This window comes from Geotrypetes seraphini, chromosome 1 (genome assembly GCF_902459505.1).
Source record: "Geotrypetes seraphini chromosome 1, aGeoSer1.1, whole genome shotgun sequence".
Lineage (NCBI taxonomy): Eukaryota > Metazoa > Chordata > Amphibia > Gymnophiona > Dermophiidae > Geotrypetes > Geotrypetes seraphini.
In genome coordinates, this window is record NC_047084.1 from 19745203 (window position 1) to 19771434 (window position 26232).

At 42.5% G+C, this 26232-nt stretch overlaps 2 protein-coding genes across 4 annotated transcripts in view; both read left to right on the forward strand.

The window, feature by feature from the left end:
* The window catches only part of SSBP2 (single stranded DNA binding protein 2), a 584056-nt gene extending 580581 nt beyond the window's left edge, over positions 1–3475 (forward strand). For all 3 annotated transcript variants that reach the window (XM_033924042.1, XM_033924217.1, XM_033924130.1), the window contains exon 17: positions 2817–3475. In XM_033924042.1, the coding sequence (XP_033779933.1) occupies positions 2817–2846 (30 nt within the window). In that variant the 3' untranslated portion in view covers positions 2847–3475. The remainder of the gene's footprint in view (positions 1–2816) is intronic.
* Positions 3476–20911: 17436 nt separating this feature from the next.
* The window catches only part of ACOT12 (acyl-CoA thioesterase 12), an 84435-nt gene continuing 79114 nt past the window's right edge, over positions 20912–26232 (forward strand). Inside the window, exon 1 of the mRNA XM_033924347.1 lies at positions 20912–21068. Within this exon, the coding sequence (XP_033780238.1) occupies positions 20921–21068 (148 nt within the window). The 5' untranslated portion in view covers positions 20912–20920. The remainder of the gene's footprint in view (positions 21069–26232) is intronic.

Sequence of the window (26232 nt, forward strand, 5' to 3'; positions counted from 1 at the left end):
TAGCGGCTTTATCGCACTTGACTTTTTATCGCGTGCTAACCCCTGCGCTAGCCGAAAAACTACCGCCTGCTCAAGAGGAGGCGGTAGCGGCTAGCGCGGCCGGCACTTTAGTGCATGCTATTACGCGCGTTAAACCGCTAACCCGGCTTCGTATAAGGAGCCCTAAATGATAAGGTGCCCATTATATTCTACGGGTGCCTTACCGTTTAGTGTGCGCTAAATCGGTTAGTGTCCCCCCCCCCCACTATTAGCTCTGTTAAATATGAGCTTGTCCATAAACTATTTTTTTTTTTAAAACATTGTACATAATTTAAAATTAGTCTTAGCATCTTTTGGCAATTAATGCAGTTTAACAAAATACGGAATAATTCGATCTGACATTTTTACTGAATATAATAAATAAATTGCTGTCTTTTGTAACATCTGAAGTTTTCTAAACAATTTCTTCTGGTGATCCACATACAACACGTTATCCTCCGTGTGCATGGCCTATGCATGCATAACTTTACAGACACCGAGTGGGGGCATTCCCAGGGGTGGGGAGGGGTTTGCATTTATGCACATATTTTAAAAAATATACATGTGTGTCTACATTAACCCAGAAAACGTGTGCATGTCAAAGTGGAGGTGTAAACAGAAGAATATAAGTTCATAGAAACCTTGCTGGAATGACCCGGTATATAAGATGGAAATTAGATTATATTAGAAGCATGAAAGTAAATAAAGACCTTAGGAAAATGTGCACATCCTTTCTGAAAATTAGTCAGGATCCATGAGTGTGTTTAGAGCAATATTTTACATGATCAAGTAGGTGTTTATAAAATTGCTATTGGAGGAGAGGTATATACATATAAAACTAGATGCTCAAAACACATGAAACTAGATCAGTAAATGGTGTTAAAAAATACCCCCCTCCCCAGGGGCGCTGTTCTCTAAATGGCACTCCAAGTTGCACGCAGTGGTGTAACAAGGGTGGGAGGTGCCTGGGGTGGTGGCACCCCTTGCCCTTGTCTTCAGCCCTCGCTTCTTCCTTGCCCCTCCACTGCACATGTGCATCCCTCCTCTTTCCCTGTAGCTCTCCAGCTTGCTGACCTCAGCTCTCCCTCTGATGTCACTTCCTGGTCATGGGACCTGGAAGTGACGTCAGAGAGAGAACTGAAGCCGACGCAAGCTGCTTCTCGCACTGGAAAAGAGCTAAAAGTACGGGGGGAGGGGGGAGGAGTAGGAAGGGGCAGAGGAGAGGTGCCAGCACCCCCACCAAGATGGTGCCCAGGAGGTCCCTCCCCCGCCCACCTCACTACACCACTGGTTGCGTGCCATTTATAGGCTAGTGCTTAGAGCCAATTTCTGCGCCAAACTGGGTGCGAGGATTTACACCAACTGAAACTGGTATGTGAGTTAGTGAGGATCCCCAGTATTCAGTAACGCTGTGTGCCTCTTCAATGAACACCCTATGCCCCTCCCTTGGCCATTCCCCCTTTTCAGTTGCATGCTATAAGGTTTGCACATGGATCTTTATACGATAGCATGAAGCAAGATGCATGCTCAAATCCAAATTGTTGTCCATTAACGTCAATTGTTGGCGTCCAATTATTGATGCCAATTGGCTTGTTAGACAGTTTAGTTGCACATGCATCTCAGGATAGTGTGCAGTTTTGTGTACATAAATTTGCATACCATTTATAGTATCTGAGGGATACAGAGTCATTTCATAAGGGAGGCATTATTAGAGCACTGTTTAAAGTGCCTATATGAATCCTAAGCATATTCTGTAAAGGGGCACTTAAATAGCATAGCATGTATATGCAAGGGGGTGGGTTGTGGGAGGGGCATGAGCCTGTTTGCCACTTATATGCACAACTAAGAAAATACTATTAAGTTACATGCGCCCTTGCAACATTTACATGACTGTAGTTACACTGGGTCTATGGCTGGTGTAAATGCAGGTACCTAAATATAAGTCTCACTGATTCCAAGTTATGCCAGTATCTATAATCAAATCTGGTGCTCAGATGCCATTCCTGCACAGCATCAGGTCATCTAAAAGGGGTGGACATGGGATTGGCACCTAAGCACCAGTTTTTCTGGAACGCACTTTCAGAGTTACTCCTTCCTTAGAACTGTTGTAACTTTGTGGGAAAGTTTCAAGAACATAAGACTAGACATACTGGGTCAGAGCAATGGTCCATCTAGCCCAGGTTCCTGTTTCCAACAGTGGCCATCATAAGTCACAAGTACCTGGCAGAAATCCAAATAATAGTAACATTCCATGCTACAGTTCCCAGGGCAATCAATGGCTTCTCCCATGTCTGTCTCAATAGCAGACTATAGACTTTTCCTCCAGGAACTTGTCCAAACCCTTTTAAAACTCAGCTATTCTAACCCCTGTTACCACATCCTGTGGCAACAAGTTTCAGAGCTTAACTATTTGTTAAGTGAAAAATCAAATAGGAGGAAATATTTTAAAGGTATTTCCAAGTACACCGTTTTATAACATAGGTACAACATAGACTCCTATGAACGTTTCCTGTCTAGACACCCCATTATAAAATTGATCTCTATATGCATAGACCGCATGATGGAAATTATATGAAGAAAAGAAATCATCTGACCTAGGCTTCATTGTTCTTTTTCCTCGATGAACATGGTTTTCCATTTTTTGTAGTGCATGATATAAACCACAGTAGTTCATTTTGGAGCAAGGTGAATGGTGCAGGGGAGGGAAAGCATGCCACTTGCAAAATTAATTGATGTTGAAAGAGCTCCTTATTGTTAAGTACAAATTACTAGATGTGACTTCTTCTCTTCCTCTGTAGTATTCCCCCAGCATGACAATGAGTGTGTGATTCGTGAGCCAGTCCACCTCATGACGACCACAGCAAGACAGCCAGCTTCACAGAACTATCGCAGAAGAGAAACGTGTGTCACCGTGTACGATTTAAGAAAAGGATCGTAGAGACACACATTTACACACACACACACACACACACACACACATATAGACATACCTACACACACAAACTTTTCATTCTGCCATATATACCTTGTTTTTGTGGAGAAGGCGGGTCCAAGCATAATATTCGAGCAACTGTAAAGAGCGGCATGTGCAAAATGCCCTAGTGAACTGCAAACAATCATCTGTACATATATATAAATATATATATAAATATATATATATATATAGACATATATATATGCCCATAGGACATTGTAAAAGGATATTATCACATGACATCTTAATTAGAAACAAGTAGGGACTTTTATTCCATCATTTTTTTTTCACGTTTACATTTTAATTATTATAAAAAAAAAAAAAAGTTGCTTTTTCTCCCTGAACTATTTTTTTTTGTGCTGTGTATATCACTGCTTAATAAGTTATTTTTTTAAGGTAAACTCAAATGTTGTTATGGTTTTTGTAAATGTCTGCAATCATGGATAGGAATAAAGTTGCTTCTGAGTGCTTTTATTAAATCGATTTTTGATACTGTACCATTTATCCTGTGAATAACAAGTACTGTTGCAAGGTCTAGAAGAAAATGCAGATCCTGGTGTTATGAAGAACATGAACCATACTTCACCTGAGCTTCAGTGGCTTCACCACTGTACCCACAACCTACCAAGGGTGATCCTCAAGCCCCTAAAGTACCCCCTTGCCTTGGAGTAAGGTATAATATATTTTCAGTTATTTCCATTTTGATCAATCATGTGACATTCTTATTACAGTAGTTTGCATTTGTATTTAGTATTGCATTACCAATGTAAGCCATAATTGGTTTGAAACATGGCAGGAAAGTGTAAAGATGTTTTCTTCATCTGTCAACACGATTTTATGAGCTGTGGAAGTGAGCAGACATATTGGGATGTCTCACTTCTCAGCAAGATTATTAACATAGCCACAGCAGTGCATCAAAGTTTGGAAATGCCTTGTTTGGGTGTATTAGGAGGGTTTGAATACTCCTGAACCTCACTTAACCTGCTTCCCCAAAAATTCATAATACATGGGAGCTGAACTCTGGCCAAAGTTTGAGGGATAATAAGCAATACTGGTAACATACTCCTGGATACTATATGTGGTGCCCAGATTTAGATTCCCAAATTTGGATGTGTTCCACTGTTCTCTTTATGCTAAGCAGGTGTTCTCCAACCACATTGCTACCAGTAGGGGGTGATGTTTCAATATTGTGTTTTCAGTTGCTAGGGACGGCATGTTCCCTGGAGTCTGACAGAGTATTGAAAATGTGATATTGAAACAGCATCCCCCACTGGTAGGACTGAAGGTGGAGGACTCCCACTCAGGTTCGAGGGAACAGAAGTAGAGAATGACACAGTGACAAAATGTGTATGTTAATTTTGTAAGGCTGCCCAGGAATAGGCGGTTGACAAATTTTTTAAATAAAATAAATTTTATTTAAATAAATTTTATTTTATTTAAAATTAAAATAAATTTTATTTAAATAAAATTTTTTAAATAAAATTCATCACCGTTCCCGTTCCAACAGATAACAGTTGGAAACAATCCCATGTCATTCTTTAGTGTCTGTCTCAACCTCAGACATGGAGATGGTTATTTGAGGGGATGGGAATGGTGATGAATTTTGTCACCATGTCATGCACACACAACTTAATTGGCTATCAAGCAATAGAGGCTGACTGAGACTGGGTTTTTTTTTCAGTTTCGGCTGAAACCGCTACCAAAACTGTCTAAACATTTTTGGCTGAAACCAAAACTGCTGCCAAAACTTATTGCCTGGCTTTGGCTGAATCCAAAAACTAAAGATTGGTGTGTGAATGTGAACCTATGAAGCCCATTAGGGATTGTCAAAGCTTGCAGTCAGCAACCCTTTGCTATACCTAGAGGAGATTATTATCCTTCAGTCCCAGGAACTGCAAGCACAGGCCAAGAACTGGGAGAACCATTTTAACAAAAACTTTTCAAAAAGTCTGGCATATTTAGGTTTCCAAATCAATGCAGGCGTAGTTAAATATCCACAGAGATGGGGCCATTGTCAGAACATTTAAAAATAAAACCAAATGTGATTACCAGCTTTTTAAGCTTACTCAAACTGTGTACAAGAGAAAATAGCACCGAGATATTTCCCATTTTGTATTTAGTTATAAAACAAATTAAAGGCAAGTATGATATACATAGATTCTTACTAAAATAGGATAAAAGAGTCCAGACACTGGTCTACATTGTGGACATTATGGACTCAATTCTATAAATGATGCCAAAAAATGGGTGTCAACTAAAAAATGTAAGTGGTTGTTCTATAAATGGTTCTCAAAGTAAGTACCATTTATAGAACAGCACTTTACTGAGATCCACACCTAACTTTAAGAGCGAGGACTTACACCATCTAAATTCTGGTGGGTAGGTGCAGATCTCCCTTATTCTATAACAGTGCACAAAAATTACAGGAATGCCCCTGATCTGCCCTGACCCTCTCATGGCCATGCCCTCTTTTTGGAATCACACTTAAAATTTACACACCTAAAAATATGAGGGTAAATCAGAAATTAAAGGCAATTGTTAGATTATGTGATAACCAGAACAGAGCTAGCGAAATGCAACATATGTACAAATACATTGCCTGTTGTTAGTTCGTCCACACACAGTGCAGCGTTCGGCCTTTAGTCATGTGGCAGCCACGAGGTCAGAAACATGGATGCTTGAGGAGCCAAGATGGTATTTGATGGTGTGGAATAGTGAGCACGGCTTCATCCAGAATAACCTTAGTAAGCAATGGGGAAAAGAAAGGCTAAGCTTAATTTACCCTCCAGCAGCGACTGAGCCTCCCTAGCTGAAACAGACTACTCTGGAGGTTTGTGAAGTTCAATGCTCCTTGATTGAATCTGTGGCATTGGGCACTTCTGCTGTTTTGACGCGAGGAAGTTTGGAAGGGACGTCTTTGAGCCCCTTGTTGCTTGATCCTCTATCATGATGCGAAGGTGTTGCGTCAGCGAGTAAGGTCAACCTTCCTTCCCAGTTGAAGAATCCAGATGAGTCAACTATGGAGGAGTTACCACAGGCAATGTCTTCACCAGCTCCATGATTAGGTGGAGCAGCAATGGTGGATGATATTTCCTCGCAGGTGGAGACCCAGTTACCTGCTTCCTTGGGTCTGGAGCGGAGAAGATTGATTGGACTCACTGTGAGAGGTTTTGACTAATATGGATAAATCTCTTCAGATACAATTTAAGAATTTTTCTGATAAAATGAATGAAATTGCAGCAAAGAAGGTTCGTGAGCAGGAAAAATAATCTACCAGAATGGATAATTTAGAGACTCAAGTTTGGGAATTTACAGCAGCTCATTCGAAAGAGAAGGGAATGTTAAATAGGAAGACGGAACATCTTGAAAATAAGATTAGAAAGAATCATTTACAATTTCTGAATTTTCCTAAATCATCTTTGGTATCTCTTATTGAGATGCTAAGGAAATATTTTAAAGAGATTTTGTGTTGTTCTGAAGATAATTTGCCTCTAGTAGTAAGGCTATTTACCTTTCTCTTCCGAAATCGGATTTTGGTAGGGTGGAAGGAAACCAAGAAGTTACTCAACTAAAACTTTTAAATGTGACAGAATTTTTGGAATCATCATTAGAACTAATGACTTTGTTGGTTACCTTCACTCTAGAATCAGACCGTAATACTGTATTGAGACTTTATTTCTATTATATACGTCTCAACAGGTTTTAGGTTCGATAATCTGTATATTTCCTGATTTATGTAGAGTTACTCAGGCAAGAAGAAGGGAATTCTTGGAGTTTAAACCTAAAATTCTAGGCTTGGGAGTTCATTTTTATTGAAATTTCCTTGTCAATGTTTTGTTGCATTAGGAACACATAATTATTTGTTCTTGGATCCCAAACAATTAAAATTTATTGTGGCAAGAGAATGTCCGGTCGTTGTCAATCCCCCCTAAGATGTTCCTTAACCAGCATGTTGTAGGACAATTGAAATACCTTTATGAAGTGAAGTTTATTTCTAAGTTGTTTTTTGTATTTCTCTTACGGCTTCTCCATCATACTGTGGGCTAAAAAAGATGGGTTTAATTTCTTAAAAGGGGATTACTCTTTATTTTCCTCGGATTGTAAATGTATTTCTTTCATTCATGCTTTTATTTGCTGAATGTTTATTTGTAAGATTGGATTAAAAAAAAAAATGGATGCTCACCATCGAAGAACAATGTGCAGTAGTACACTTTCTTTGGGCACCATGAAGCAACAAAAGGTTTCAGTGGGTAATAAGGATTAAAGCAAGAAGAACAGGTATAACTGACGAAGGTCATTCTGGTCACCCATCACCATCATGCACACAAGAGCACATTGACAGGGCGGATGCCTTGACTAGAGAAGACCAATGGATAACGGTGTCTCAATTGGCTGCAAATTTGGATATTAGATATGGATCTGCATTTGTCATAATGCATGATGACTTGGGATACAGGAAAGTCTTCACACAATGGGTTCCCAAACAGCTTACTGATCTGCACAAGCAACAGCATGGGAAGGTTGCATAAGAACATAAGAATTGCCTCTGCTGGGTCAGACCAGTGGTCCATCGTGCCCAGCAGTCCACTCCAGCGGCAGCCCTTAAGTCAAAGGCCAGTGCCCTGAGTCTAGCCTTACCTGCGTAAGTTCTGGTTTAGCAGGAACTTGTCTAACTTTGTCTTGAATCCCTGGAGGGTGTTTTCCCCTATAACAGCTTTCCAGTTTTCCACCACTCTCTGGGTGAAGAAGAACTTCCTTACGTTTGTACAGAATCTATCCCCTTTTAACTTTAGAGAGTGCCCTCTTGTTCTCCCTACCTTGAAAAGGGTGAACAACCTGTCTTTATCTACGAAGTCTATTCCCTTCATTATCTTGAATGTTTTGATCATGTCCCCTCTCAGTCTCCTCTTTACAAGGGAGAAGAGGCACAGTTTCTCTAACCTCTCAATGTACGGCATCTCCTCCAGCCCCTTAACCATTTTAGTTGCTCTTTTCTTGACCCTTTCGAGTAGTACTGTATCCTTCTCATGTTCAGCAACCAGTGCTGGATGCACTATTCCAGGTGGGGAAGTACCATGGCCCAGTACAGCGGCATGATAACCTTCTCCAATCTGTTCATGATCCCCTTAATCATTCCTAGCATTCTGTTCGCCCTGTTCGCCGCTGCCGCTACTGCACATTGCATGGACAGCTTCATCAACTTGTCGACCAGTACTCCCAAGTTTCTTTCCTGAGGGGTCTCTCCGAGTACTGCACCGGACATCCTGTATTCGTGAATAAGATTTTTGTTACCGACATGCATCACCTTACACTTATCCACGTTAACCCTCATTTGCTATGTCGCGGCCCATTTCTCAAGTGTGTTTATGTCACGTTGCAGGTCTTCGCAATCCTTCTGTGTCTTCACTACGCTGAATAACTTCGATTCGTCTGCAAATTTTATCATCTTGCTCGTCAAACCAATTTCCAAGTCATTTATAAATATGTTGAAGAGCACGGGTCCAAGCACCAAACCCTGTGACACTACACTCGTGACGCTTTTCCGGTCTGAGTATTGTCCATATACTCCCACTCTCTGTTTCCTATTCGCCAATCAGTTTTTAATCCACGTATTTCACCCTTGATTCCATGGCAATTTATCAAAGTAGTCGTTCATGTGGGACTTTTCTGAAAATCCAGATATACAATGTCGACCAGGTCACCCTTGTCTTTCTGCCTGTTTACTCCATTGAAGAAGTGCAGCAAGTTCGTCAAGCAAGACTTTCCTTTGCTGAAGCCGTGCTGGCTGGTCTTCATCAGATTGAGACGGTATAAAAAAGGGCCAAGAATTCTGGATAGAATTGTCACCAGCTACAAGACATGGGTGCATCACTGCGACCTAGAGAAAAAAAGACAAAGCATGATGAAGTAAAGGAAGCTTTGCACACCTAGCTTCAGGAGCAGCCAAAAAACTTCTCTACAGGAATGCAGAAGCTAGTTGAATGATAAAGCAAATGCATCATCTTATATGGGGTGTGTATAGAAAAGTGATATGTTCAATTGCTCACAGTTGCTTCTATTAAAGCCATTAAATGTATTTTGCCTTTACTTTTTGATTTACCCTCGTACACATGTAAATTTTTGACACCAGTTAGCACCAATAATTGTTTTTTTAGCACCCAATTATCTGCACTAATTGACTTGAATGTATGCCCAAATTTCCATGCACTATTTGTAGCACCATTTATAAAATTAGGCTGTATACCACCCTGATGCACAAATCAGACTAAAAAAGCACATTGATGTTACTGAATGCAAGGACAATATGCTCTGAAAAATTACAATCAAGAGTAATATGTTCTTCAAATTCTTTTATAAATATAAACTTCATTTCATTGTAATATTTCCCTAGTAACACTCTCTCCTCAAAAATGGATTTCCTGTCCTATTAACCCTCTTTCTTCCTCCCCTCTTAAAGTCAATCAATTTGTACCTTTGCTTAATCTTTGTAAACTGCATAGAACTTCACGGTATTGCGGTATATAAGCTGTTATTGTTATTGTTATTATTATTATTATTATTATAAGCTGGCCAGTACTTGTACTTGAAAACAATCACCACAGGTTCCTTTCTCATAGAATTTACCCTCTGCAAACCATGTTTGATTAAAATGCTGCATCTTTATCATATCCAACAAAGCCTGGAAATTCTTTAGAATACCCAAATAGTACCCAAGCCTGAATATATATATAATAATTTAAATAAGAAAAGACCATTTTTTTCCTCCAAGCAAAGTAGCCTCCGGACACATGGACCTCAGTTAAGGAAAACTGAAACTAAAACCACCGCGTTTTTACAATGGCTGACTTTGCACCACATTTGGATTGACAGCTGATATCATATCTCCATAGAGAGGCTAATTCATAAGGAGCGTATCATCCCTAATTTATAGACTTTAATTCATCATAAGCATTAATTTGGAGCACTCTATTTACCATAGAAACTACTGTGCATGATCACAGCTGCATTACTTGCAATCACATTATATAAAAAAGAGAATGAAAAGAGTAGCCCTCCCCCAGTACTACCTTACAATCCCTAGTAGTCTAGTAGTGTATTCAGGTTAGGAGTAATCTCCAGGCTATCTTTTCCATGTTAGTTCTATTCTCAAATAGCCGTTGTGACCTCTTGTGCCAGTCTTGCAAGAATGCCACGAGCGGTCATGGCAGCCATTTTAAGAGTAGAGTTGACATGGGCAAGAGTAACTGGGAATCACTCTTGTCCTGATTTCACTCCTAGACCACCAAGGATTTTAAAATGGGCCTGAGGGAGCCACCTACAGGTGGGCAGCAGAGAGAGGCAACTCTGTTTCAGAGGGAAGTGGGAGGGAGGGAGACAAATACGGCTAAAGCACAAATTTTTGACTTCCACCAAAAAAACTGTTTCTGCTGAAATCAAAACCATGGCTATGGCCTTTTGGCCAAAACAGAAACTAGACAAAACAAGGATTTGGGGCACAAGAACCAAAACTGAAACCGAAATTCAGTTAGCCTCTAGCAAGTAATTAGCCATCAATAATTGGAAGATAACAGCCAATGTTAATTGGCACCTGTTTGTATTTCTATGCACATCTGACTGCTCGCTATTCTGTAAAACTGGGTGCCTAGATTTCATAGAGCACACCTCAAAGATGGGTATGGGAGGGGCATGGGCAGATCACATGTGTTCTAAAAAGTTGTGTGTGTTACAGAATAATGGGTCAGCACTCCCAACTTGGGCACTAGGATTTACACCAAGTTTCTGCAGGTGTAAATTTGCCAGGGTTTGGGCATAGGAATTGATGCTAAGTGCTATTCTGTAAAAGGTGCACACCCTTTATAGAATCACACTTAGCGCCAATCTATTCCAGCACCTATTTTTGTGCATCATTTTATAGAATCCAGCCCATACAGAGAAATTCTAAAACTGGCACCTATGGGAGGAGCCATAGGTGCCTGGGCCAATCAGAATCTTAGGCCCCTCCCAGTGCATCCCAGAGTGCACCAGGGAGGGAAAAGCCCACCATTTTGACGAGGTGGGCCTGCCAGCATGAAGGAGTGGGCATCCCTCCTGCTGAATTTCCATCAAATTTACAAAGGGGGTGTGCAGAGGTGTGGGAGAATATCGGATTCGGGGGAATGGTCTCCTCTCCCGGTGGGTGGGAGGGAGAGAGGGAAAGAGAGGAATTGGGGATCTCCCTGCTGATTCAGCTAATTGCGGCAGGAGAATCCCCAATCAACTGAGCCAGTAGGACTCTCCAAAGCCACAGTTTCGGGGGAGTCCTGCCAGCTCCGCTGATCGGGGATTCCTCTGCCGCAATCAGCTGATGTCAGGCTGTGGACTATTGTCGGGATCGCCAGGCCTACATTTCTGGCACCTATCTTTGCATGAATCATGCCTAGGCATAATTCTCTAACCGGTGCTGTCGCATGATTGACACGCAATCGGCGGCCGCTTTTAAAGTGGCTGCCACCATGGGCGCTGGTTAGAGAATCTGGGAGATAGTGTGGTTTAAATGCTTATTGTTCGCTTTCCAGTAATACCAAGAACATGTTCCTCTGTATTCATGAGGACATTCCTTTCTTTCTTCTGTAATCTCCTGAGACTTTTCAAACTAGGTTTGAAATATTTGATAAGTTGCTTAAAGTACACAAGAATGATCTTGTCTTCACATTTATTAAACTGTCTGCCTCCAAAGAGAAATTGAAGATATCCAGTCCAATATTCAGAATTGCTTATGCCGCTACCCAGATAAGTAATGCTGACTAGGGCATACCCGTTTTCAGAGGTATTATCCACTTTGTTAGACTCTCCTTTAGTTCAGATGGTCTGGTGATAGAGCCTGGGTGGACCAGAAAAAAAGCTCTCCTGTTATACAGATAGTTATGCGGGTAATGGAGTAGAATATCACTGTTAACTGGGATATTCAACACTGGGGAATGCCTGCATGTAAAGGGAGGAGGGACGGGTAAAAGAAACTGATTCCTGAGTGTTTTACACATAATTTGAAATAGTGTTAACTGTAATGTTGGAAGAACCTCCCCCTCCCCCCATTTTTTTTTTTTTTTTTTTTTAATCAGGATGCTACATTAAGTGGATTGACAATTTTAAGACTCTCTCTTGGGGTCCTTTTACTAAGCTGTATTAAGTGGTAATGTACATGTAACACAGCTAAAAATGGAGTACCATGAAACTTGCTTAGGCATTCTGCAGTCATTTCAAAATGTGTGCATGCTTACTGTGCTAAAACATTTATCTGTCAGGGGCAGCATAGGGATATCACATGAACCCTTAGGGGGAAATTCTGTAAATGGCGTCTAAAAAGATAGGCACCTATCTCTTGTCAATCACACTTGGGCGCCTATTACAGAGTCATGCCTACCTTAAAACTTAAAAGTTACTGGAAAAAGCAGCGATGCCAAATGATCAAACCAGAGACCACATGAAGCCTTAAATTGCCCCCATAACGCTCTTAATAAAAATAATTCAAAATAGTATAAAACGTATCTTCAGTGTGAGACAGCAAGCGTAAGGAATCAGTAAGAGCAACACCCTTCCAGCGCTTGTTAAAGAGGCTCAACAAGCGAGACGGCCGACTCGCTTGGAGCCGCACACCGTCATAGGATGCGTCCGTGTGCAAATAATAAACATGAAATGCACAAAACCAAATTTAATGTAGTGCATCCTATGACGGCCGTCTCGCTCGTTGAGCCTCTTTAACAAACGCTGGAAGAGTAACATAGTAGATGACGGCAGATAAAGACCCGGATGGTCCATCCAGTCTGCCCAACCTGATTCAATTTAATTTTTTTTTATTTATTTTTTTTTAATTTTTTCTTCTTAGCTATTTCTGGGCAAGAATCCAAAGCTTTACCCGCTCCTGTGCTTGAGTTCCAACTGCCGAAATCTCTGTTAAGACTTACTCCAGCCCATCTACACCCTCCCAGCCATTGAAGCCCTCCCCTGCCCATCCTCCACCAAACGGCCATACACAGACACAGACCGTACAAGTCTGCCCAGTAACTGGCCTAGTTCAATATTTAATATTATTTTCTGATTCTAAATCTTCTGTGTTCATCCCACGCTTCTTTGAACTCAGTCACAGTTTTACTCTCCACCACCTCTCTCGGGAGCGCATTCCAGGCATCCACCACCCTCTCCGTAACGTAGAATTTCCTAACATTGCCCCTGAATCTACCACCCCTCAACCTTGAGGGTGAGGCTCTTACGGATTCCTTATGCTTGCTGTCTCACACTGAAGATACATTTTACACTATTTTGTATTAATTTTTATTAAAAGCGTTAAGGGGCAATTTAGGGCTTCGTGTGAAGTCTCTGGTTTGAGCATTTGGCATCGCTGCTTTTTTCTGTATCTTTTAAGCACCTTTTGCAGCATTTTGAGATTTGTAATCTTTGATTGTTATTACCTTAAACCGTAGGCACCTGGAATGTAAGGGTTTTAAAGGCCTATATTATGGGCACCTAAGTTATTTAGAGCAGTGGTTCCCAACTCTGTCCTGGAGGACCACCAGGCCAATCGGGTTTACAGGCTAACCCTAATGAATATGCATGGAGCAGATTTGCATGCATGTCACTTCCATTACTTGCAAATCTCTCTCATGAATATTCATTAGGGTTAGCCTGTAAACTTAATTGGCCTGGTGGTCCTCCAGGACAGGGTTGGGAATCACTGGTTTAGAGAATCACGCCTAATGGCGCCTAAGTCCTTCTCCCTCCCTCAAAAGGCCTATTTTGGAGTGAGGAATCATTATGTGCTTTTGTAGAATTGTGCCTAAGAAGTTAGGCACCTATCACCCAATTATTTTTATTTATTTTTGCAATTATGAGCTTGTTAAAGCTCATAACTGAAGCCAATTTACCAATTAAGTTAGGTGCCTATGTTTAGGCACCTCTTCTAGAATTCTCCCCTTACTGCCTTCAAAATAGGTAGTGGTAAGTGCTCATGCAGTAATTTTTTTTTTTAATGGCTGTGTGCTGATGGCAAGGAAATGAGCCCCACGGAAGAACAATCCAGAACAATCAAGTGGGGTTAGGAAATGCACACATCAACCAGGAATAAGTAAAATAGGACAATATTTATTAAAATAACAATAAAACAGTCTTTGTCATATATTTACTATGTGTCACAGCCTGCCTCAGGGGTACATTTGATATCCGTCAGATGGCAATCTCTTGTCATCACAAATAATAATGCGATAACTCCACAATATATCCCTCCGGTGAAGTGTACAGTGGATGCATTTTATTCACAGAGCACACCACTGTCCACCAGAGGGATATATTGTGGAGTTACCGCATTATTATTTGTGATGACAAGAGATTGCCATCTGATAGATATTAAATATGCCCCTGAGGCAGACTTCCAAGCCGAAATACGGACCGTGTCGAGTCTGTGACACATAGGGCTCCTTTTATCAAGCCGCGCTAGCGGGGTTAGCGCGTCGGACAGTTCATCAAGCGCTAACCCCCGCAGCCGGCTAAAAAACTAATGCCTTCTCATTGCAGGCGTTAGCGGCTAGCGCAGCAGGCGGTTTAACGCGTGGTATTCCGCGCGTTAAACCCCTACCGCAGCTTGATAAAAGGACCCCATAGTGAATATATGCACAAGGATTGTTTTATTGTTATTTTAATAAATATTGTCCTATTTTACTTATTCCTGATTGATATATACATTTCATAACCCCACTTGATTGTTCTGTGTGCTGAAGGCAACATTAGCACAAGTGGAGAGTGTGGTACAGTGGTTAGAGCTACAGCCTCTGCACCCTGTGGTTGTAGGTTTAAACCTATGCTGCTCCTTGTGACCTCGGACAAGTCACTTAATCCTCCACTACCCCAGGTACGTTAGATAGATTGTGAGCCCACTGGGGCAGATAGGGAAAATGCTTGAAGTGCCTGTATGTAAACTGTTTTGAATGTGGTTGTATAACTAGTCCATTTCCCTTAACATTAGCACATGGCCAGTAATAATTTTTTAAAAAGTACAGAATATCCCATTTTACGGCCACAGTTAAGATGGCCTCGGAGTATGGAAAAAAACCCATGTAAGGGGATGTTAAGGCCACTTAAGGACCTTTTTACAAAGCAGTGGTAGCGATTCCCAGTGCGGCAAATGCAACAAAAATCGCAGCATTTACCAAGCCGTGACTCGATACTGCAGCTTTATCAAAGGTGCCCTTAGTTATTTCTTTAATTTAATTTTTTAAAAGATATTGGGGAAATTCTATAAATGATGCCTAGGTTAGGTGCCCTACTCACAGATGCCTATCGATGCCTAACTAAAATTTGTGCACAGTTTTTTAAGTGGCATGGTAATTGACCATACCACTAAAAACCGATTAAAATTTTTAAAAAATTTATTTATGAGGGTTGCGTGTGGAATTCTGCACAACGCCTACCTGAAAAGTAGGCATGGTTAGGGGCAGAGAATAGGCATGGTTGACTTAGGCATTGCTAGGTGTCTGTATTAGGCGCCAGTAAATTAGGCCAGGGATACCGTCACCTACCACGAGGACGCTTAGTGATGCCTAAGCATGCCTAGGCACTGCTAAGCATGATTCTATAAGCAGCACCTAGCGATTGATTGACAAACCACGCCAACTGGCACCTACAAGTTGGCCTTGTGTATCTGTTTATTTAAATTTAGCTATAAAGGGACTTTGTCAGTGTCCAAACTCTTGAAATATATATCAGATTGGACAGTTGTATCCTCTCTGTCACTGTTTTTGATGCCACTGCTTCTTTTAATGTTAGTATCTACAGAAAGCAGAGCGCAAACATTTTTCATGGAGAAGCACAAAAATGCATTTATTTGTTTCCTAAAATTCCTCTGTTGTGTTTCAAATTCCTCTAAAGGTAACAGGTGTTGAATAACGGCCAGTTTCTCAATAGTTTTTCGATGTCTTCTTTAATACTTATGTAGTAGTTTCTGTGACAAGAAGCATCGAATCTTGTGCGCATTTTTTTCAGATTCATCCAGTGTTGAACAAAATGTCGTCCTACATGTGTGGTTCCTTACTAATCATCAGACTCACACTGCTGCATGCGGATCTGCTTGTGTAATATTTCCAATTCAAATGTTATGACCAATTCATTGGCTGGAACCGGCTTAGCTGATTCCGTTTCAAATAATGGACTTCCTGATAAAAGATGCCGAAGCCATTTTTGTCTAAGAGAACATCATAATCTGTTTACTTTGAAGATCATCGTTAAAATTCTTATTGCCATGTGATAGTGGATGCCACTCAGACTGCTCTGGGCCATGTTCTAATGTAAATATATTATTAATTATTATTATTTTTTTTCAATTAAAACCTTTTAAAAATGTTTCACTTGTTTGTAATTGTGCTGACAGATAGCAAAGAAAAGAGCTGCCTGGCGGTACGTGAGCATCACATGTCATATTGATACCAAGAGAGAATGAAAACTTAGGCAAAGGGAAATAAGAGCTTACAAATTAAAACGGAAAGCTGAGCAGGTTTAAATGTTCTTGTTGGTGAGGTTGTAGGAATACTTAATTGTAAATACCATACCACACAAAAAATGTTAATTGTGTCCTTTTAACAGCACTTCTGGTTATGAAAGAGATGATTTTCTGTATGAAAACCCAGAGAACTCATGTTCCAAGTAATGCCAAGATGTTCAAGATAAAAATTTGAAAACTGTCCTCTCACGTGTTTTCTTTTGCTCTTCAAGCTTTGCATCGGTCCTACAGCACCCTCAAATAATTCCAGAAATAGAGGTCATAATTTTAGAAACATATCTTTATGTAAATATTAGTAATGTTAGGTGTATATTACATACATACACAAGTAAATACCAATTTCATAAAGCCACTATTTACGTGTGGAGATACATAGTAACTTAGGGCCCAATATTCAAAGGATTTATTCTTCTAACTTTGGGGTCCTTTTACTAAAGCTTAGTGCTCGCTAACAGACTGTGCACTAAGGGGGAAATTCTAAAACCAGTGCCTAAGTTAACTGAAGAACGCCATTAGAAATGGTAAAAAATGGCGAGGTTGAAGCACCTAACGGCACCTAAGTAAAAGCTGCAGGAATCGTGCCTACGTAGGCACTTTAAGCTGCCAAATGCCAAAGTAGGCGTGGCCAATGCTGGAAGTGGTGTTAGGTGGTTTAAAGCACCTACCTAGACGCAATTTATGCAGAGATGGACATTAGAAATGTAGGCCCGGAAAACCCTGGCCTACATTTCCAGCACCAATCTTTCACGTAGATGCAATTCTGAAGTTGGCGCTGATGCGTGATTGACATGGTTACAGAATTTGGCGGTGAGTGCTAAGAAGCCCATTATATGCCTATGGGCTTTACAGAATTTATCAGGCATTAAGCTTTCAGGCACTAAGCTTTGGGAATTATGCTCCTAAATTGGCCTCTGAAAATTTATTAGGGTTAAGTTTGTAAATCTTAACTCTTAAATTTAGGAGCATAAAGAGCGGATGGCAACAGAGATGGATTTAGGTGGGAGAAAAAGTTAGGAGCTTAGCACTAATTTTTAATATTGAGCTCATAAATCTGGGCAAAAGAATAGCAAGCCTAAACGTTACAAACATAACTTTTAAGCTCCTAAAATTACATAACATAACATCATATTTCTATACCGCATAACCATGAATTCAATGCGGTTTACAAAAGTTACATAATTAACAAGGAAAAGATTAGTAAATAACTACTTGGCCAAATATTTAGAGAAAAGATAGGACTTCAGTTGTTTTCTTTTTTTTTTTTTTTTTGAATCTTTATTCATTTTCTTGTGTTACAACAAGTGTTTTAAATAGATTCATTAGAAATTTGAATATACACACTTGATTAACTCACATTAATTTTAAATTTAACATTTCTTTAAAAACTCTATTATATAAATTTATAATATTATGTCAAAAATCTAAATTTATATAATTCTTATTGAATATAATAATCCCCCATCCCTCCCTCCCTTCCAATCAATAATACATACAATCATCTTTATTGTAAATTCATTCAAATATTGATATAGTATGTAGTAATCAGGAATAAAATCCCACCCCAATCCCTTCTATTAAATTATCTTATCATTCATTACAGTATTCTGTTAACGGTCCCCAGATTTTTTGAAATTTACTCACATTGCCTTTTTGTGTTGCAATAGCTAGTTCCATTTTGTATATATGGCATACAACTGAAATACAGGACTTCAGTTGTTTTCTGAAGTGTTCATAAGAGTAAGATGTAAGTAGCAGTGAATGAAAAACCTTATTGTGAGAAGCTGCTTGAAAAGAAAGCAGATGGACATGGTATTTCTTGCTTTAACAGTGGGAAATACAAAGAGGGCATATGTTTTTCAGCTGAAAATGTATGCTTCTAAGGGCTCCTTTTACAAAGGTGCATTAGGGCCTTAACACGCGGAATAGCGCGCGCGCTAGCCGCTACCGCCGCCTTTTAAGAAGGCGGTAATTTTTCAGCTAGCGCATGCTAATCTTGTGCGTGCGCTAAAAATGCTAGCACACCTTAGTAAAAGGAGCCCTAAGTTTGGTTGATGAAAAAGGGCACAAATTAAGAAAGCTAACTTAAGCGCTCAACATTTTCTGAATATTGGGCCTACAGTAAATGACGGCAGAAAAAGATCCAAATGGTCCATCCTGTCTGCTCAAGGGGGCATGCTTTGAATGCCATTTGAGCACAGTTTGGGAGAGACTGAAATTTACACATGAATTCTCATTTCACAAAGGGAATATACAATATCTCCCGGATTCAATGGTGACTAAAGTTGCACATGCAAGTTAATTGTTTAACAATCCAGGTGACGCTGTTAACTGGCCACCAACAAGCAACTGTCTGCACTAATTTGCATAATTAGAATTTATTTAAGTAACTTTCTAAACGTATTCTATAAACTGGAGTGCATAAATTCTAATGTAAGGATCTCAAAAGAGGGCATGGCCAAGGGCCATCCCAAATATTACACACACTTATAGAATAGGCCTGATCTGTGCCTAAATTTTAGCAATAAGGCCGACTACCTAATAAGTGCGTTTTAGCATTAAAATGTATTTTTTTCGCACCGATTTTTTTCAGTGCCATGTATATAATCTGGCCTCATATGTGAAGGGGGGGGGGGAATGTCAATGTCAGGTTTTGCACCAGCTTGTCTTGGCCAGGACTTTACACAAGGAATTGAGAGAGTCATTCTCTTTATTTGTGCCTTCAAAATAAAACCAAGTTAAAATTGTAGCCTCTCCGCTTAATTGGGAGCACTTGCATATGTAGGTTTGTAGGACAGAGCAGCTAAATCTGGAAGGAAAGCCAATTACACGTGGATTTTGTGATATCACTACCTCCACATATAAGTGTCAACACTTCCAAATGGAAACTGTTCGGTTTGTATATTTATAAATTGGCATGCCAGCAAATATATATGCCACCGTGGCCCGCCCTCTCTGACAACTTCCTGTTTCTGCTGGGGCGGGCCGCAGTAGAGAGAAGATTGGGTAGATTTGCATAGTTTCATATGACTGCAAATATTCAACTCCCTCGAGGAGGAAGCTTGAGGAATGGTCTGAAATTTGGCAGCTAAGATTTAATGCTAAGAAATGGAAGTTCATGCATTTGGGCTGCAAAAACCCATTTAGGGGGTGAACAACTTTTGTGCATGAAAGAGGAGTGGGACTTGGGTGTGATAATATGTGATGATCTTGAGGAAGCCAAACAGGTTGAAAAGGCGATGGTGAAAGCTAGAAGGATGCTTGGGTGCAAAGGGAGAGGAATGGCCATTAGGAAAAAAGAGGTACTGATGCCATCTGTTAATGATGACTGTTGAGACCTCATTTAGAATATTGTGGTCTGGAGACCAAACTTTCAAAAAGATATAAACAGGGTGGAGATGGTCCAAAGGAAGGCTACTAAAATGGTTGGTGGGTCATCATAAAGCATATAGGGACAGATTTAAAGATCTCAATGTCTATACTTTGGAGGAAAGGTGGAAGAGGGGAGATATGATAGAGACATTTAAATACCTACGTGATGTAAATGCACATAAGTTGAGTCTCTTTCATTTGAAAGAAAACTCTGGAATGAGAGGGCATAGGATGAATTTAAGAGATGATAGGCTCTGGAGTAATACAGTGGTACCTTGGTTTACGAGCATGATTCTGAAAACCCGACTGGATTGCGGCCCTCGAGGAGGGACTTTGACACCCTTGATCTAGGTCCTGACTATCAGTCAAATGAAAAGAAACAACAGTATGGGCAGTTTTCAAATACGGGTAGTCCAATTACCCAAATTATTCCGAGATGAGACGAGCCTCATTGTTGGGGCAGAGAAGGGGGTTTGTTAAGGGTCTAAAGATTAAAGGGGGAGGGGTGGCAAGGCTGAAGTTAGTCTAATTATTAGTTCCTAATACCCTTGGCAACAGCCCCAGGCTCCATTCGTTTTGTGTGGAATTTCTAGTTGGCTTTTTCTGCGTATGTTTTCCTCAGATCTCCTGCTACCGACATCCGGAAGCATTTCTCAGCCCCCACTTGTTTGGGGAAGTGTGTAACCAGAGACAGCCTGGCGCATCTCGGGGGTCCTTCCTTGCACTGTTCCCAACCCATAGGCCAAAGTTGCAGGCGATCTCTTGGCTCCCTCCTCCTTGCCCGTCTCATCTCTAACATTAGGAACGGGGTGTGCGCCCTAAGTGTTAGTGCAGACCAGTGGAACTATTTCAGCGTGAGGTGAGCGAGGGTAATAACCCCAGGCGGCAGAGTGAGCGCGTGCCAGCGCGCGCATCTAATGACAACCTATCACCGCTCGCGGTTGCGTCAAGGGCGGCCGCTGCCCTTTGGATCGGAGCAGCTGATCAAAGCCGGCTCGCCAGCCCCTGCCGAGCCCCTACTTCCCTCCTGGACGTCCATGGACCGTCAGCTGCCGAAGAGCCCCGGGGGGCAAAGCGCCGAGGTGCAGATGTGCCAGACGGTTTACCCCTGCCATGCCAACCACCGGGGGGAGCTCAGCGCCGGGCAGCTCCTCAAGTGGATCGATAGCACCGCCTGCTTGACAGGTAACCGCCGGCGGCTCGCGCAGCGTGACAGGCGCCGGCGGCTCCCATGACGGGGAACGAGCGCGCGCGGAAGACGAGTAGCGGCAGGCGCGCGCAGGGGTAAAAAGCGGACCTCGCGGATCTTAACTGCACGTCCTTAGAAATCGTCAGGTCCGCCTTTCACCCCCTTTCCCAGTGACAGCTAACACGTCCCTGGGAGACTTCGAGGGACAGGTAACAAAATCCCTGGAAAATGTGACAAAGGGACAGATGCCAGAGCCCCCGGTCACAATCAGTGACAAGTAAACAAATGGCACCTACACCTATTCTTAGACGACACCTATTTTACTCAGGCTTTTATCGCAAAGCTATGATGATCCTGCAACCTGCAAATTTTATTAGTATGATTTCAGTTGTTAATGTACGACATGAGGGTCCTATAAGGACTGTATTTGCTTATGTTATTGTGTACTCCGCAGAGCTGGTTGTGAATGACCGTCTCAGCAAAGGGAGGGAAAAGTGTTAGGATCCGTCAGCGCTAAAAACCTCTTCGAGGTCTGTCAGAGCCAGAGACTAGTAGTGCTGGAGCGGCAGAGCAGAAGCCAAGAGAGCGGGGAAAAGAAGTCTCCAAACTCCAGCACTAGTCTCTGGCTCTGACAGACCTCGAAGAGATTTTTAGCGCTGACGGATCCTAACACTTTTCCCCTCACTTTGCTGAGACGGATCGGTCAGCGCTCAAATCTCAATCAAGGTCTGTCAGCGACAGAAACTACAAGCGGCAGGGACACGGACCGACACGGACCTCAGATTTTTTTTTTTTTTTAGTCAATGTTTATTTAATGAATTTTTACAAAATTACAAAGTATGGAATAAAATAATCCATAATAGTGGAAAACAAAAGATATGCCAATGAATGGAATCAACAAAAACAGAAAATGAAATGCAGAACATGAACATGGATTCGTACATTCCTCAAGAAATTTTCTTCATAGCATATCTAATACAACAAACTGTATCCTAACTACCTAAACAAGCACGTTCCAGGTAAAATGAAGTGAGTAAATAAATAAACAAATGAGTGAGTGAGTAGATAGACGAATAAGTAGATGAGTAAAAGAAAAGGGAGGAAGGGAGAAGAAAGACTAGAGAAGGGTCCACTCAAGGGAGAGAAGAGTGCAGGTAGAGTTTCAGTAGATTCCATCTGAGCTGGAAACGAGGAAACCTATTGGAGGACTTAGCCAAATAGGACCTCAGATTTTTAAGGCCGTACGAGGTCCGTCAGGTCCGTGAGGTCCGCGTTTTACCCCTTCCCGCAAAACTTTTACAGTAATTCAATAACAGACCTCCCTCTCGGATCACAGAGTGAGACAGGCTAAAAAGACCCTCACAAACTGGGACCCATCAGTGTAGGAGGTTACGTGGTGTCACTGCCCTCCATTAACCTTTTTGCAAGTTATGTTTTAGTTCTATTAAAAAAAAAAAAAAATTGCAGGTTTGCAACCTTTGTTTACTGTTGCTCTGGAAGAGTTTGGGGAGATCTAATAAGTTAGTGTTATCAAAGCCACACCATCCTTTTAAAATTTTGGATTCATGGCATATGTATGACTTTGAAGCATTTAAAATGAACTGAGCTTCTGTCTCTATAACACACGGCAAGTTTGCGCCAAGGGGGCCAACTCTACATTCTTACTAACAAAAAAATTTCGAATCTACCCCCATCCCCCGGCCCCTCCTTATTATATGTGATTATTGCATATGTGTATATGCCAAATAGGAGGGACCGCTGAAAAGTTCTCAGCCCAACCAAGAAGAGAACGATGTGGAGCCATGAAACTTACAAGTTATTCCAAACTTTCCGTTTCAATGATATGAAATGAAACGAAAAGCGTCAAGAAAAACGAGGAATAACTTGTAAATTTCATGGCTCTACATCAGGGCTGCCCAAGTCCGGTCCTCGAGATCTACTGGCAGGCCAGGTTTTCAGGATATCCACAATGAATATGCATGAGAGAGATTTGCCTGCACTGCCTTCTTGGTATGCAAATGTCTCTCATGCATATTCATTGTGGATATCCTGAAAACCTGGCCTGCCAGTAGCTCGAGGACCCGACTTTGGCAGCCCTGCTCTACATCATTCTGGTCTTGGTTGGGCTGAGAACTTTTCAGCAGCCCCTTGTAATTACATAAATGGACACGAACGTGAGTGTGTGTATATTACCCACTTCAGTGAATGTGGGGTATTCATTCCATCCACGTACAACTAAATAGTAATAGTTTTGTTTACTTTCTCATAGGTGGTTCTTTTTTAAGTTTCTGGGGAAGCTTTTCATAGTCAGACTTTGATCATCAGCCAATGGCACTGGAGGGCAGGCATTGTGCCCGATCCCAATGACAGCTGACAGGCAGGACTGGTAACCCAAGCGCTGTTTAGGTTAGGACAGGGGTAGGCAATTCCGGTCCTCGAGAGCCGGAGCCAAGTCAGGTTTTCAGGATATCCACAATGAGATGAATTTGCATGCACTGCCTCCTTGGGATGCAAATCTATCTCATGCATATTTATTGTGGATATCCTGAAAACCTGACCTGGCTCCGGCTCTCGAGGACCGGAATTGCCTAGCCCTGGGTTAAGAAAATGGAGCAAGGCAAACTACCGTGCTGAGTCCCCCAAAGGCATTAGAATTGGCAACACCATACTATTCAAGAAATACATTCTAATTTCCTAACCCCACTCCTCTCCCCTCTCTCCCCTTCTTAGGATCCTCCCTTCAACATGTGATTTAGACCTAACGCCTTTAACTGTATTCCTCTTCCTGAAAACGTCCAGCTATCGTTTAGATGTATTAGGCCCTACGTCGTTAATTGTATTCCTATTCCTGGAAATGTCCAGTTATCTTTTTGTTGTAATCCGCTTAGAACTGCAAGGTACAGGCGGAATAGAAGTCATTAATGTAATGTAATGTAATGTAATGTAATGTAACACGTTTTTCAGAATCACCAGGTTTCTCAAGGTTTAATTCCCGAGGAGCGATTAGTGCTTAAGTTTTTGGAGTCTCCTCCTCACCTATTTCCATTATGAACTAATCTGCATTGTGGGTGTTCCCTTGTATTGTACAGGGGTGTCAGCCTTACCTTAACACAAGTTTGAACAAGTGAGGCAAGAAATGCTGAGATGTTAAGCCATACGTGCTTGAAAGAAGGCTCATAAGAGATAGCTCCGACAAGACGTTTATCCAGTGGCGTACCAAAGGGGGGCGGGAGGGGCGGTCCGCCCCGGGTGCCAGCCCTGAAGGGGTGCTCCCGGCCTTGCCGTTCAGTCCCCCCACACCCCCGAAAGACCGCTCGCCCCACTGACCTTCGTGCACCACCTGTGAAGCAGCAAGCAGCAGGATCGTGAGGTCAGCTATCCCTGAGCTGCTTGGGCGCTGCTTCCTGGGCCACGGTCCCGCCCCTCCTCTGATGTCAGAGGAGGGGCGGGAACGCGGCGCAGGAAGCAGCGCCTAAGCAGCGCAGGGATAGCTGATGTCGCGATCCTGCTGCGGCTGCTTCATAGGTGGTGCTGGAAGGTCAGTGGGGCGAGCGGTCCTTCGGGGGTGGTGGTGGTGGTAGTGGGGACTGAACGGCAAGGCCGGGAGCATAGGTAGTGCTGCTTCATAGGTGGTGCGGGGAGGCCAGGGGGGCGAGCGGTCCTTCAGGGTGGGGCGGGTGGGCAGGCAGGCATTCAAGGGGGAGGGGGGTGACAGGCAAGCAGGCCTTCAAGGGGGGGGGGACAGGCCTTCAGGGGGGGTGCAGACCTTCAAGGGGGAGGGACAGGCCTTCAAGGGGGGGGCAGGCAGGCCTTCAAGGGGGACAGGTCTACTAGGGGGGACAGGTCTACAAGGGGGTGGGCAGGCCTACAAGGGGGTGGGACAGGCCTTCAGGGGGAGTGCAGGCCTTCAGGGGGGTGCAGGCCTTCAAGGGGGGGACAGGCCTTCAAGGGGGGGACAGGCCTTCAAGGGGGGGACAGGCAGGCAGGCTTTCAAGGGGGGGACAGGCCTACAAGGGGGGGGACAGGCCTACAAGGGGGTGGGACAGGCCTTCAAGGGGGGGACATGCCTTCAGGGGGGTGCAGGCCTTCGGGGGGGTGCAGACCTTCAGGGGGGGACAGGCCTTCAAGGGGGGGACAGGCAGTCAGGTCTTCAAGGTGGGGGGACAGGCCTACAAGGAGGAGGGACAGGCCTTCAAGGGGGGGACAGGCCTACAAGGGGGTGGGACAGGCCTTCAAGGGGGGTGCAGGCCTTCAAGGGGGGACAGGCAGACCTTTAAGGGGGGCAGGCCTTTGGGGGGGACCCTGGTTTAGAAGTACACGGAGGGAAGGGGGTGTTCAAAGAGACGTGCATATGCCAAACTTTGGGGGGGGGATGAAGAAATAATGGGTCTGAAAATAGAGGAGAGGGAGAGAAATGATGGACCATGGGATTTAGGGAGGGAAGGAACAGAAAGGGAGAGAAATTGGACACAAGGGATGGTGTGGAGGAGGGATAGAGATACTGGATAGGAGGGTAATTGGGAAAAGAAAGGGAGAGATGGTGGACTCTGGGGTGGTGGGGAAGGAGGGAGAGATGCCGGATGAAAGGGTAGTTAAGAAAAGGTGGATCTGTGGAGGGAGATGAAAAAAAGGAAAGATACCAGACTTTCTGGGAAGGGAAGGGAAATGGAAAGGGAGGACAGAGTTGGCAGATGGATGGTTAGCATGCAGAAAGAAGAAAGAAGGAGACCCTGGCAAGCAAGTTATCAGAAGAAAACCAGAGCCTTGGACCAACAAGATTTGAAATATAACCAGACAACAAAAGGTAGAAAAATTAATTTTATTTTCTGTTTTGTGATTATAATATGTCAGATTTGAAATGTGTATCCTGAAAGAGCTGGTGTTGGACTGCAAACGTGAGCTAGGATTTAACAGAGAGAGGAAAAGTCCTTTTTGTTTCTTTATTTTATTTACACCACAGCGCCAGTGTGGTTAGGAGAAGCCAAAGGGGGTGAAAAAGCTATAAAACCCACCAGGAGTTTTGAAAAAAATCACCCAACTGGGCAGGAAAATCGAATTGAAAAACCAATTCAATAGGCTGAATCGAATCAAAATTTTTTTTCCTGAATCTGGCAGCATTAGTTTGCGCTACTGTCTTAGACTTTAGGACATGGGATTGGG